Consider the following 13,864-nt stretch of genomic DNA (forward strand, 5'->3'; position numbering starts at 1 on the left):
AAGGATTTCCTTTTTGTAATATCGGCGACAGGATGATTTTCCATGACACTGACATTTTCACTTAGAATAAAGAGGTCAGAAATGTATCTGGTGTGATATGTTTAAAGGAAAATAGGATTTTTGCTTAAGCTAATGTTTTAATTAGGTTTTCCTTTCTGTTTAGTATAAAACAGTGTTACTCACGCAGTTGTTAGCATCTGTCTGTCTTGGGAGACAACAGAGGAGTGCATCTTTGGGGCTGAAGTCAAACTGTTGAAGAGTTATAGTGCCCAATGTGGCTGTAGAGACCAGTATGGGAGAGATATATTTTGTTGCACCTGGGGGAGATGAAGGCTGTGCTGCTGCTGTTGCTGCACCATGGAGTTTCTTCTCCTTCCAGCAGCCATGGCTATGGATACATAACCTGACTGTCTTCAGGCACTGCAGTTGTCGGCAAGGGATTCCAACAAACAACAAGTATATATTGCCAGTTGTTGAGCTGTACTGCCTCACACAGTACAGGTGAAGTTATTTTCACGTGGAATGTGATTATTTGCAATCCCATGCCACTGGGCTAAGTAATAATAATAATAAATTAAGACCAATGAAATGGGCTCTCTTCTTCTAGACGTATTAACCATACTTCAATCTCACATAAAAGGCCATCAGACATCACAATAACGACGACTTTTGTCTGGACAGTTTGTGTCAGGACTTGGTAGTACGCTGGATGAAGATGAATTCTGAAAAGGTGATGGCACTGTAGGTGGGTGGTTTTTTGGGTCTGGGAAATAGATGTCCATCCTGCTCTGGATAGGGTTGTACTCTCTGTCCATGGAGCATATAGTCTGGTAGTAGTCCATCCAGCATTGCCTCTTGATGTTTTGGTGGCTCCAATGGCTCAGATGCATTTTGGCTGTTTTGCCAGCTACAACTGTTCCTGGACAGGGACAGCCTCCACTATCAGAGGTAGCATACCTCTGAATAGCAGTAGCTGGGAATCACAGGTGGGCAAGTTGCTATTGCATTGATGTCCTACTTGCTGGCTTTCCATAGACATCTGGTTGGCCACTGTGAGAACAGGACTAAATGGACCATTGACCTGATCCAACAGGTTCTTCTTATGTTCTTATGTATGCGATGCATGCGCTATACAGTTGAACTACAGAATGGTGGTGTATATGTGCCAATAAAGATTGTAACAATTTAATTGCCTGTTGAACCATTTGGTAGTAGCTGAATATTTTTGTGTCATGGGGCTGATGCTGTGACTTTCTTTTTCCTTCCATCCCAGGAATCAGGACCTTAATGAACTCGGGGAACTTGCTCCACATTGGGACAATATGCGGAAAAGTGTTATTTCACACTGTGATCAAATGTTAACTCTCTACCAAAACATGCTTGCAGAACTTGGGAAGTATACAGGTATGAGACTGTTGTCACTGAAGTGTTGAAGTAATGATCTGGTGTTTTCTACACAGCTATGTGGCATGGGCGCCATTCAGCTGATATCCTTGCCACCCAACTCCTGAAGAGTTCAGGAATGGCCCTTGAGCATGTATGCTGCTCCCCTCCTCATGCTGCTTTCACTTGCCCTCACAATGAGGAGATCTGAATGAGTGAACTGGAGAGTACTTAATTATTTGAATGCAGGACCTTCTGGAGCCTTGAAAATAAAGTTCAAAAAACCCCACAGTCTCAGGCTGTGCGCACACCATACATTTAAACACATGACTTTCCCTGAAGAATCCTCGGAAGAAATATCCTATATCACCAAACATATAACTAGATAATTTAATCATGTGTGTGCATGCACATACACAGGTACGCACACTACTTTGTATCCATCCCTCCTTAAAGGCAGTCAGAGCTGCATCTTTTGAGTTCTCAGGTGGTTTCTGGTCTGGGGATTCCAAGCCAGACTCAAATCAACCACTCCTTGTTGTTGGCATCTGTCTGTCTCAAGAGACCATGGAGTGCATCTCCCATGGTGAAGTCAAACCGCTGTGTTTGCAGCACCGAAGTGACCTCCCGGGGTGCACATGTGGCCAATGTGTATGGAGGTCCTGGGCTGCCCAGATGACAGTACTCCCCCTCTCAGTCTTGTTGATGTTGTCCAAAGGAAAACAGAGCAGTGAGTTTAGCACCAGCTTTGCTGCCAGAGTCGCTGGAAGGAGGCGTACAAGGCGCTCCTTAGTAGTAAGGGAATATGTGAATGCCTATGGTAGTGTGATACATAGGTCCTGCTTGGAAATACATATCTTGAGTTAAAAATATATAAACGATCACTATGCCTGTTTTGTCCACATCCTCTGGTCTCTCTTTCTGGGGTGGTGTAACTAACTGCATAAGACTTCAGTTAACCATTCTCGGGCAAGGTGATTGACTGCTCCTAGGGGTCTGAACTTATGTGGAAATTGCCTGGTCTTATGCAGCCAAAACAGCAGCACAAGGACAGATGAATAAGGTGTTTGTTGGTGAGGTGAGGGACAAAAACTTGGGGCTGGGGCTGGAATGGAACCCTGAGCACAGTGGCAGAGGAGGGGGTGCCCTCCCCAGGTGCCATCTCCGAGGGGGGTGACAAGAAGGCACACCGTGGGTGGCTCACCCCGCCACCCCCGGGCATGGCGATGCGAACAGCCACCATCGTGCCACTGCAGCTACGAGCAGAGGATCCCGCTGCCGTCCATACAGTGCCGCTCCATGCGTGCACCGCACATAGTGGGGCCGCTCATGCACTGCTGGACAGTTTGCCCCACCCCTATGGGTGGTTTGCCCCGCCCCTTGACACCCTGCCCCGGGTGCCAGAGAGCCTTCCTTTGCCCCTGCCTGAACACAAGCATTCCTCACTGCAACATTTCTCTTTTTGTAAACCTATAAACACAATATAGTTCAAATGTGGCGTCAAACATGCTGTGTACTGATTTTTAGCCATTAAGAACATCCATCACTAAACACAGGGGGTGGGTGAGACACAAACATTAGTTCGTTCTGTGAATTAAAAGCTATTTTGTCAACTGCTTTTGAGGTGCATGCTGAGAGAGACAGTTAGCAAGCCGATATTTCCTTGATGCACAACAACACATTAAAAGCAATTTTAAAATGCTGTCGATGTGGAAGTATTGTTCTGGCATTTTTAGAAAGACAGAGCATCACATGGGTACCTCAAATAATGATTCTTTTCGCTTTTTCTTCCCAGGCTCTTCTTTCAAATCAAGCTGCAGTAAAGGAGAAAAGACACTAGAATTTGTTCCAATCAATCTACATCTGCAGAGAATGTATGTGCACAGTCCTCGGTTAAAAGGTAAGCTATATTCTGTGCACAGTTTTCTGCTTAGTAATTTGGTGCAGGTTTTGTCCTGGAAACTGTTTTTCTTCCAGACTCCTATTAGCTGCAGACTTTTAAATTTCAGCAGTTCTTCCTTTGAAATGCTCAGAGCATTTTAAACATTGCTCCTTGATGAAAAAAAGGTCAGTGTTTAATCAGATCTGCCTTCAAGTCAATCATAGTTGCAGGTTTGTGGGACAAATATATAAAGCAATGCCATTTGCAGATAATAGTTGGGGAAGGTTGTAGTTCAGTGCTTTATTCTTTTGAGCCAAAAGATTGTGCATAATTCACTGGGCTGACTAGGTCTGTAGTCAGGCCTTTATCCCCTGCACGTCCCTCCATGAGTGCTCCAACTAGGACTGAGACTCATTTGGGACCCAAACAGTAACCAGACCTATTATTATTCCTATTACAGCTGTAACATGCCAGGGTAGAATTACTAGCCATTTCATCAGGCTGTCACCCTTCAGCCTGGTACTCTTTCTCACATTTCAAAACAATTCTGATACAAACATTCAGACCCTATTTCTAAAAAACGAGTTCTTCTGGGCATCGCTGTTGTAAAACTGGAATTATATCCTAAAACAGTTAAACCTTTTTTCTAACGTCTAGGAGCATATGTTGTTGCTGTTGAAGCATTGCTATCGCCCACTGTGCTTATTATATTAAAACAGTTGCATAGAATGGGAGAGTGTTTCTTTGTACACATAAATGAAATGAATGAAAAACAAAACAAATGCAACTCCATTTGTTTCTTAATTTGTTTCTATGAGGAACAAATGAAAATGTAGGGTAAACATGAAAAACCTTTCGTTTATTCCATGTGTTTCTCACTGGAGGGATTTCTGAAATTGATAGGAGATATTGTGTTGCTTTGCTTTTGGAAACATCCTTACTTCAAGGGCTGGTGGTCCCTCCTCTCTCATGCTCAGCCTGCTTCCACGGCCAGCCACTGAAGCCATGCCACGCTCAGCTCCACACTCAGCTTCCTCTACCCCCACAATATTTGTGATGCCCAGCCCCCTCCCAAAAGCTTTTGAGGAGACCTATAGCAGCTCAGTCCTCATGAGCTGTGTGGGATTACAGGGAACATGCTTGCTTGTTTACCACCACCTCATGGAAACAAGGCTTTGTAGGGAAAAAATAAGGACTTTTATTATTTTCTCTTGATTCAGGCCCCACCTTTATGACTCTTCTTTATCACATATACAGCCCAAGAAGACAACAGCAAGAACCCACCAACAGCATATGAATCAATCTGGCTTACCTGATCCAACAAGCCCCCCCCCCCCAAACTGCAAACAAATCTCACTGAAGCCAACCACAGACAACCAACCATATCCTGATCCCCTAATACCTCTCACTACCAAGGAAATGTGATAAACAAATAGAAAGAAAATCTACCCAGCTGACGCTGACACAAAGCCCCACACGTACACTATACAAAAGAATATAAGCCTCACCACCCCACCCCACCTCTTCCCTCTCTTCTTCCCCAACTTTATACTGTACTCAATACTAATTTCTCACAACAAATGTAACTGATTTGTAAGAAAAGCTGTACAACCTGAAAAAAGAGACAAGGCGTGTACTTTTGTAAAACAATAAAATCTTTAATAAAAATAAATTTTAAAAAGAAGAAGTTAATACCTTCCAAATCAGTTAGTTGATTGGTGAGATCAGTTTTATATAGTTTGGAGAGCATATCTAGAAATACAATGACAAGATATATTCAAGGCACATCTTGTAACCTTACATTAATGTTCTGGAAGAGGCAGGATTGGCCCGTCTTTGAGGCGGACTGAAGCAGTTGCCTTGAGTGATGGAATCCTGGTGGTGCCCTGGCTGGAGTCCTGTGCCATGGCTGGGGTCCTGTGGGAGTGGCAGCTTCTGGCAAGATCTTGTGAGAATTCTGTGAGATCTTACCAGAAGTCATTGCCATAGCTGGTCAACGAGGCTTCAGCAGGGGACAGGGTGGGAGCAGGTGTCAAAATGGGACAGGCCATCTCGGAACAGTGCTTCAGAATACAGGACCTTACTATCATAAGCAGAGGCTCTTGCACAATCACATATATTTGTATGCAAATCTCAATATTTATCTGTTCCTGTTGCAGATGCTCTCTACGATGTCATCACAGTAGGAGCCCCTGCGGCACATTTTCAGGGATTTAAAAATGGTGGTCTTCAGAAGCTACTAAATAAATTTGAGGCAGAAAGGCGAAAGTAAGTATATTGACTGTAACTTTATACATTATATGTTCCTTCCTATTTAACAACCTTGCTGCTTAAATGCTTTTGCATCACATTTAATGACAGTAGTAATTCTCAGGCTTAGATTTGCAGTACTATGAGTAATGCACAAAGTGAGCACATAGCCATATGTGTGCTTACAAAATTAGACCTCCATTATTCTCATTTTACAGATGGGTAACTGAATGGAGATGAGAGAGAGCAAGTTACTCAGCGACATCTAGTTCCAGCATCTTAGCCACAGTACCAAAATGCAATTTTCTATTGATAGACTAGATAGTGAGGTTACAGAGTTACATGTGCCTCTCCAACATATTTAATCTTTTTTAAAAAAAGAAAAAGATTTACCTAGGTATATTGCTTTCAAAACCTTGCAGCTGTGTAGTACATAAGGCACTCTCTGCTAGGGCTGGCTTTACCATTAGGCAGAGTGAGCCAGCCTCCTTAGGAGTAGTCAGCAGTGGTTAAGTGTTGAAGAACAAAGCTGTGTGTGCCTGGAAGCTGCCCTCAGATGTGGTCTTATTGCATATGTTGCATATTCACCCACCAGTCTGGTCATCTTTGGTAAAGGGAATAGGAGGATGCCATCTTTATTTTTGTTTTGCCTCAGGCTAGCTCTAACTTTTGCCTATGTAATACTTTGTGTGCTTAGCTTTTGATCATAGCAATTATGTTCAAATGGGAGTTCACCTAGGACAGAAATAGCCAGCTAGGTGCTCTCCAACAACTGCCATCAATCCTGACCACTGGCCATGTTTGCTAACAGGAGCTGTAGTCCAAAATAGCTGGAGGACACAATGTTGGGCTAGCCTGGATGATACTTTCATGGTCTGGGTGAAATTTTAAAAGATTTTATTTCAGAGTACCAACTTTTGCTGTCATGTTGACAATTGTGGTTATTCATATAATAACTACTTTAGGACTAGTTGGGAACAGAAAATTCTAATTAAAATGAACAAACAAAACTGATAGAAAATTAATAAAGGTGTGCCATTAATTCCAGACTGCAGTCTTCAAGAGAATCTTTGTTCATGGTAGCACATCATCGGTTTAATTAGCTGCTGTTTCCTAACGGCTATTACAATTGTTATAGCAACTGCAATTGGCTTCTGTAGCCAGCTAAATAACACTTGTTATGCTCAGTCATGTATCCTAAATATCAGTGAAGTACCACTGATAATACTTCAGGTCGCCATTGCAGTAACTGAATATAAATTGTTTTCTAAATATAGATTCTAACAGTGAATTAATGATTATATTGTAACAAATGGTTGCTGATAACACTGAAATTATTTGTTTTCAAACTTAATCTTGAGGGGGTGGTGGAGGTGGTAAATTGCCAAATAGCATATTTGTATGTAGAACATGTAATGTAGAACAATGCAAAAGATTTCTCAGACCAGTTTCTGGTGATGGCCTATGGAGGCATTAGAATTTATTTAAGCAAACCATGAAGTTTTAAAGCTTGCAGTTTCTTCGATTTGTTTAATGGAAGATACCATCACCTGTCTCTACAGCTTTGCCTTCTTATCCTTTTGATCCTTTCCCTTTGGTGAAATGATGGGAGAAAAACAATGTCCTGACTTCTAATTTTACTTTTCAATTCTACATTACTTTCTTCTTGTCAGGTGCTTTTAAAGAGGCTAATGTTGGCCACTTAAGGCTATTAATGGCTGCTAGTCCTGAAAGCTATGTTTTAATTCTGGTGTTGAAGGCAGTATATCTCTGAATGCCAGTTACTAGGGAACACAATTGGGAAGAGCGCTATTGTGCTCATGTCCTGCTTGTTAGCTTCTCATTGGTATCTGGTTGGCCAATGTGGGATTAGAAGGCTGGACTTAGCAGGGCTGTTCTCGTGTTCTTAAAAACAAAACAGTCCTAAAATAGCCAGATTTGTGGATGCACTAATGTTATGTCTGAAATATGGAACCAAGCTTCAAAGACCTATTTCATTCTAAATAAGGAAAATTATTTCACCATGGCAATGACAATTTTATTTTTGCATGGACATGTTTATTTAGCAGCCCCAAGACGGTTTGAGGCCACATAGCATTTTCCCGATCCAACTTTTACAATTTAAATGTTTTGGTTTACCTCTCTGAGGCCTGGATTGCAGAAAGAAATAACACCTTGAGATGTCAGATAGAATATAATGTGAATAGATTAAAAGCCAGCAGCTGTTCTCTGTATGCTAATTGAAGTGAAATACTAAAAAGAAAGAGTGGAAGAGATTCTCTTCTCAGATAATCTTGGAAGGACTGTCAACCCTCTTAGACACCTAGGTCGTAGCAAATGTTCTTTTAAAAAATGTTTATTATTAATCTTTTTAATTTCCAGTTTGAATATTAAGATGCTATTAAAATTGCTTTCATCCTATTAACAATATTTTCAGCTTTATATGCTTGCCCTAATTTAATTCCTGTTTAATTTAATAGCACTGGTTACAAAAGCCCATTTAATTGATATTGTGAGTTTCAGAACTTGCAAGAAAAAGTATTCTTTTTATCTTCCCAGATGTCATTCCATTAAAAAAAAAATTGGGACAAAATACAACCGAGCAGTTGTTCTAATATTACATGTGAGCCAGGCAGGGTAAAAGTTTCTTAAAGCTACAAAATGCATCAAGGTAAGGGTGTGTGTTGATTCCCTCATCCATGCACACTTTTCTCATCTCAAAAACAGACCTCCTTCACCTGTGGGGGGCGGGTGAACACACATGTATTAAAATACATGTTGTTGCCCTACCATTTTGCCCAAGGCTACAATTCTAGGGAAACCAGGATGTGAGGGCAGGGGAGGGAGCCTAACAGTCATTCCTGGGTGTCTGTACAATGGTTTAACAGCTAACCAGGAATGGCGTTTGAACTGGGCCTATAAGTGTTGGTGTTTTTTTCTTTTAATGTTTTTGCACCCTTCCTCCAGTATCTCAAAAGTCACCAGTAGTTGCAATACACATTTATTTCAGTTTAATCAGTTAGGTAGCTAAAGGGCAGATAACTATCTTAAAATTCTTCAAATGCTTGTCAACCCGAATTTTAATGTAAGTTGCTGCTTAAAATTTCTCGATAGATATGATATAGCTTCCTTCCTTTATAACAGTTTTGAGCAGGGAGTTTGAAAACACTGTTAGCAGAAATGGAAAACATTAGCAGAGAAGCTGGAAATTAATTCATAACCCCTAAACCACCTCTCTACATTAATGTCAGGAGCACTATATTTTCATCTGTCTGTGACAAATGCAACCATTTAGGCCATGGTCATTTAGGACTTTCATCTGTATTCTCCTCTTTACATGTCAAGGAGGTGACTAAATTCTGTCCTTTCTTTTAAACATCTACAAGGTTACTTCCCCCCCCACACACACACTCTGCATTAGCTGCTAAAATTGATGTCCGTATTCTAGTCATCTCCTTCCTTGATGACTGCAGCCTGTTCATGGTTGACCTTCTATCGCTGCTGATATCTCCCCACCCCCTGCTCTTTCAGAATACCTCTGTGAAATCTTTGGTTACTTTATGTTATTATGACCATGTCGCTCAACACACAGTCCTGTCACACTTTGCATCGGTTTTAAAATGATAGTTCTTTCAAAGCTCTCTACTTCTTCATGCCCAATTGTGGCTCAATTTGTATGTTGCTGTGAAAGCCACTAATAAAACTTCCTTACACTGAGATGTTCAATACAATTTTTAATAGTGCTCTCTTATGTATCAACTCCAAATGGCCAGAATGGTTGTGAACTTCCCAAGCGACTCAGGTAGCTGCTTAGATCCCACCCTGCTGTTAGTGGACTTAATCTGCCACCAGCTGGCTTGCTTCTTGTTGTCTCTCTTCCCCCATCCCACCCCAACATCATAACTTCCTAGCAACCTAAATATTTGCATTCCGCTCCCCTGTTTGGCCATACGCCAGCTGAGAAATCGCTTGGGATTTTTCATGTTAGAAACCTGACTGACACATACAGTAGAAGGTCCTATTCTTTGCAACCCCCGCAGGAGTTTGCTGCGCTGGCCATTATCACTTTACTGCTTTGCCAGCCTTATCTTGATGACTGCTAAACCATGCTCCTGAATGTCAGTCACAGGGTTTGCAATGGTGCACAAGGTTTGGGGGGGGGGGGAGGAGTCAAGGAGAGGGTTAATGCATAATACAGCATGTGAGGTATATGCCTTCATATTCTACAAGGGATGATCTTTTCTGTACAAAGCTTATTTAATTTCCTGAATTGCGTAGCACCAATAATTATTGTAAGACACTTTACCGCAATTCCAGATGGTAACAATTTTAAATCATTTGCAAGAATTACTCACATAACAGCAGGAATGGAATTATAGTATGTTATCATTAAACACCAGGCGTTTAACTTCCTTCGGTTCTTAATATATTTAGAAAATTTGTTAGGGGAAGGTTACTCAGTAACACCATAACACTTATTCAGATTCTGTTACAAGTTATGCAGCTCTGTGCTTTGAGTGTTATAATGTAGCACTAACTTACAACCCAGCATTAAATTAAAAGTAATCTAGTAACAAGCAATATGATTATTTGAAATAATATGCTTACATCAGAATAATGGCAGTACTCATATGTTAACAATCCAAAGCGAAAGGGGTAGCCTACTTTAAAAGCATAATTATAGACTCTGTGAATATATAGGGGGAGACGGACAAATTTTAAACAATATAAGTAAGATTTTATTCAGGAACTATGGCATCATTTTCCTGCTGTCGTGTACATTTTTTTCTCATTTGTAACTACAGTACATTCAACTATCATGTTGGAACCCATTTAAGTGAAAGCTTTATCTATTAGTTTTACTCAAAGCCTCATTATACATTTATTCAGTGCTGTTGTTTAAGAACATTAGCTTTGACATTGTCTCTATCTAAGGGTGATAACAGAAATGACTTTTACAATGATTTCACAAGTCCTACATCAGTGTGTGTGTGTGTGAGAGAGAGAGAGTGGTGCAGAGAGAATATACAGAGATGGTTGTTTTCTTCTATTAAAAAATCACAACAGTGACCACATTCACATGTGACACTAAGCCAAAACAAGGCTTAGGGCAAATGTACTGACTCCCAGGGAAAGATCACAGCTGCTTTGCTCTTTCTCAGTCCTTTTACTTCAGCATGGCATGGCAGTTAAAGTAAGGTTTGGCTTAGCATTTTGCCTGAACCTAGAATCATGGTTTAATGCTCTCCTCCTTAAATACAATCCAAAGCTAAGGTTTGGTCTCGGTTACAGTTGATGGTTCGTCTGGAGGAAGCTAAACCAAGAGCCCTGGTTTAGATGATATGCTAAGCTAAGCTAAACCTTGGCTTCGCTGCTGCCCCACAGTAAATTAAAATGACCGGGGAGGAGCAAAGCATCAGGTGTGAGCTCCTCTCCAGAAGCCAGCAAATTTGCATGGTTTTGGTAAACCCTAGTTTGGCATATGGTGACAAATTAACATCTCTCTAAAAGTCTCTGTTAATATTCTGAAGACTTTATCTGATTGCCTGCTGTGTCAATCTGTGGGCTGTAGGACTCCGAAACATGTGCCATCAAACCAGTGCAAGAAATTGTGCTGGTGTGGAGTGTGTCAGGGTGTATTCGCTCTGCTATGGTGGCTTGGAAAATATGAATTCTTTGTTGGCTATTTGCAGTATGGTAGCGCTGCAGAGAGCTTGCTGGGGAGACCATGCATTAAAAAGAAAGGGACTCAAAAATAACTTAAACAAGGTTTTAATTACAAAAAACAAAAACTCCTTATACACTAAATACATTAACAACAAACCAGACCCAACCACCAACCCAACCCCCAGGGTAATGGGAGAGCTAGGTGCTGCTCCTTATATACTACATGCAAATGCTGACACACCTTTAATCAATGCAACTCAGCAGCACCTGCTATGTTTCACAGCTGTAAAGCTGGGTCTCGTTATCTTGCTCTGGCCCTTGCTCTGGCCCCTTAAAGACATACACATTAGGTGGAACAATGATGAACCTTTACATTTAAAGAAACCATTCAACATTTCCCCTGCGGTTCATCATTGTGGAACAAAAACATAAAGCATACTTTGTACATGTTTTTCATGTGTAACCTTTGGAAGTGCTTTTGTAAAAATGTCCGCAATTTGATTATCACCTGGGACATATTCAAATACAATCATTTCGTCAGCAATTAATTTCTTTACAAACTCCAAACGTAATCTTAAGACTCTGGTGCGCTGCGTATTGTTTTCTGAACATAGGATAGCAAGTCCACTCTGGGAATCAAGGTAAACTTTAACTGGTAGTGTTACTTGCATCTGTAGGTCTGCGAATACTTGCAGATACCATTCTACATCACGAGTGGCCTGAACGCATGCACATAATTCACTCTCGGTTGTGGAGAGACAAATAATGGTTTGTGTCTGGGACTTCCATTCAAATGGACAATCGTTATAACAAAACACCATACCAGACACACCCCTGCAATTATTTTGTTCCACTGCATGAGATGCATCGCAGAAAATTTCAAAACCTTTGTCAATACTTGATGTAAACTGCAACCTATAATGTTTGGTATGTTTAAGGTACATTACCACTCTCTTAAGAGCAGAGAAACATTGTGTAGTAGGTTTTTCCACAAATTTTGCCAGAAAGTGAAAAGCATAAGTTATATCTGGTCTTGAGATTCTTTGAATGAAATTTAGCTTGCCTATAGCAGAACGATACAAAGTTTTGTTAGGAAATGGCTTATCTTCACCTGTAAAGGTGAAACCACACACCATAGGCGTTTCCTTCCCATTTGCATTTTCTAAGCGTAGCATTTCAACAAGGTCATCAATTTTTGCAGTTTGATGAACCAGAAAAGATCCATTTTTGCCTTTCTCAATTTGCATGGATAAGTAATTTTTAGCTATGCCTAATTCCACCACATCAAATTTCTTCTGTAACTGTGATACTACCTCTTCATATTCCTGTTTAGTTTTTGTAGAAATTAACACGTCATCTACATACACACATATTTTTGTCACAGAGTTTGCCCTTTCCTTTATAAATACACAATTGTCTGCCTTTCCTTGTGAAAAACCAATATCCAGCAATTCTTTTGCTAAAGTTTGGTGCCAATTCCTTCCACTTTGGTGCAGACCATAAAGGGATTTATTTAATTTGCATACCAAATCTTCAGCAGCGTCTATGCCTTCAGGAACACGCATAAAAATTTGTTCTTTTAAATCTGCAAACAAATATGCAGTTTTTATATCTAGGTGATAAACAGAATGTCCACGTTGTGATGCATCTTTTAACAAAAGCTTAACTGTTTCATATTTTACACTTGGCGAATAACACAAATCATAATCTTCGCCTGGAATTTGTTGAAAACCCCTAGCAACTAATCTTGCTTTGTACCTTACAACTTCATTTTTGTCATTCATTTTAACTCTATAAACCCATTTTGAATCAATAAGTCTCATATCTGGGGTTTGTGGTACAAGAGACCAAGTGTTATGCTCTTTTAAAGAAGCTATCTCAGAGTTCATAGCTTTATACCAATTTGCAGCTTGGTGCTTAGGTAAATTCTGAATGTCACTGTAGCTTTTTGGCTCAAAAACCACCTTATTGGCATACACAGTATTAAAATGTTCATCTGCAAATCGTTGTGGCTTCTGCCTCTTTCTATCTGAACGTCTTAGTCCAGAAGGAGAGTCAGACTCCTCAGACTTAATGGGACTAAGTGAATCACTAGTTTCAGGTTGTAAATCATCATTGTCAGATTGAAGAGATGCCTGTAGGCTAAGCTCACGGTCAGAAAACTCAAGAGAATCTAACCTCCCCTCGGGTGCCTGTGACTTTAAATCATCAAACAAATTATCAGATTCAACAGGCTTTTTGTCTTTTTCCATTAATTCAGAAGCACCATTTCCTGCTGCTGCTGCTTCTTCCTCTTCTTCCTCAGTATTATCTATACCCTCAGTATTATCTATACCATCAGTATCTTGGAAAACAGCAACTCCATTCCAATTTACAGTTTGTATCATGCTTCTGGTAATATGAAATTTGCCAGTTGCTGGTATGTAAATTCTGTACGCCCCCTGCTGGTAGCCCATTAATTTACCCTGGACACTACGCTCACCCAATTTCTGCTTAGCGGGATAATGCATAATTACATCTGAACCCCAAATGCGTAGGTATTTCAGATTAGGGCGTTTTTTAAACAGCTTCTCATAGGGGGTGACATCTAAACCAGAATGATAACTGCGATTTCTGACATAACAAAACGCATTAAGCGCTTCAGCCCAAAAGTCTTTGGGCAGATTAGCATCGTGCAGATAT

The 13,864-nt window shown here is 40.6% G+C and overlaps 1 protein-coding gene across 7 annotated transcripts in view; it reads left to right on the forward strand.

Annotated features, from left to right (window-relative positions):
- Positions 1-13,864, forward strand: part of INPP4B (inositol polyphosphate-4-phosphatase type II B) — a gene marked incomplete at its 5' end in the record, with an annotated part of 286,774 nt that overhangs the window by 201,924 nt on the left and 70,986 nt on the right. For all 7 annotated transcript variants that reach the window (XR_014160193.1, XR_014160194.1, XM_081876074.1 and 4 more), the window contains 3 exons: positions 1,274-1,404; positions 3,179-3,283; positions 5,425-5,533. Coding sequence is in view for 5 of the 7 variants with exons in the window: in XM_081876074.1 (XP_081732200.1) it covers positions 1,274-1,404; positions 3,179-3,283; positions 5,425-5,533 (345 nt within the window). The remainder of the gene's footprint in view (positions 1-1,273; positions 1,405-3,178; positions 3,284-5,424; positions 5,534-13,864) is intronic.

Source organism: Podarcis erhardii (genome assembly GCF_964252035.2).
Source record: "Podarcis erhardii genome assembly, chromosome: 9".
Taxonomy (NCBI): Eukaryota; Metazoa; Chordata; class Lepidosauria; order Squamata; family Lacertidae; genus Podarcis; species Podarcis erhardii.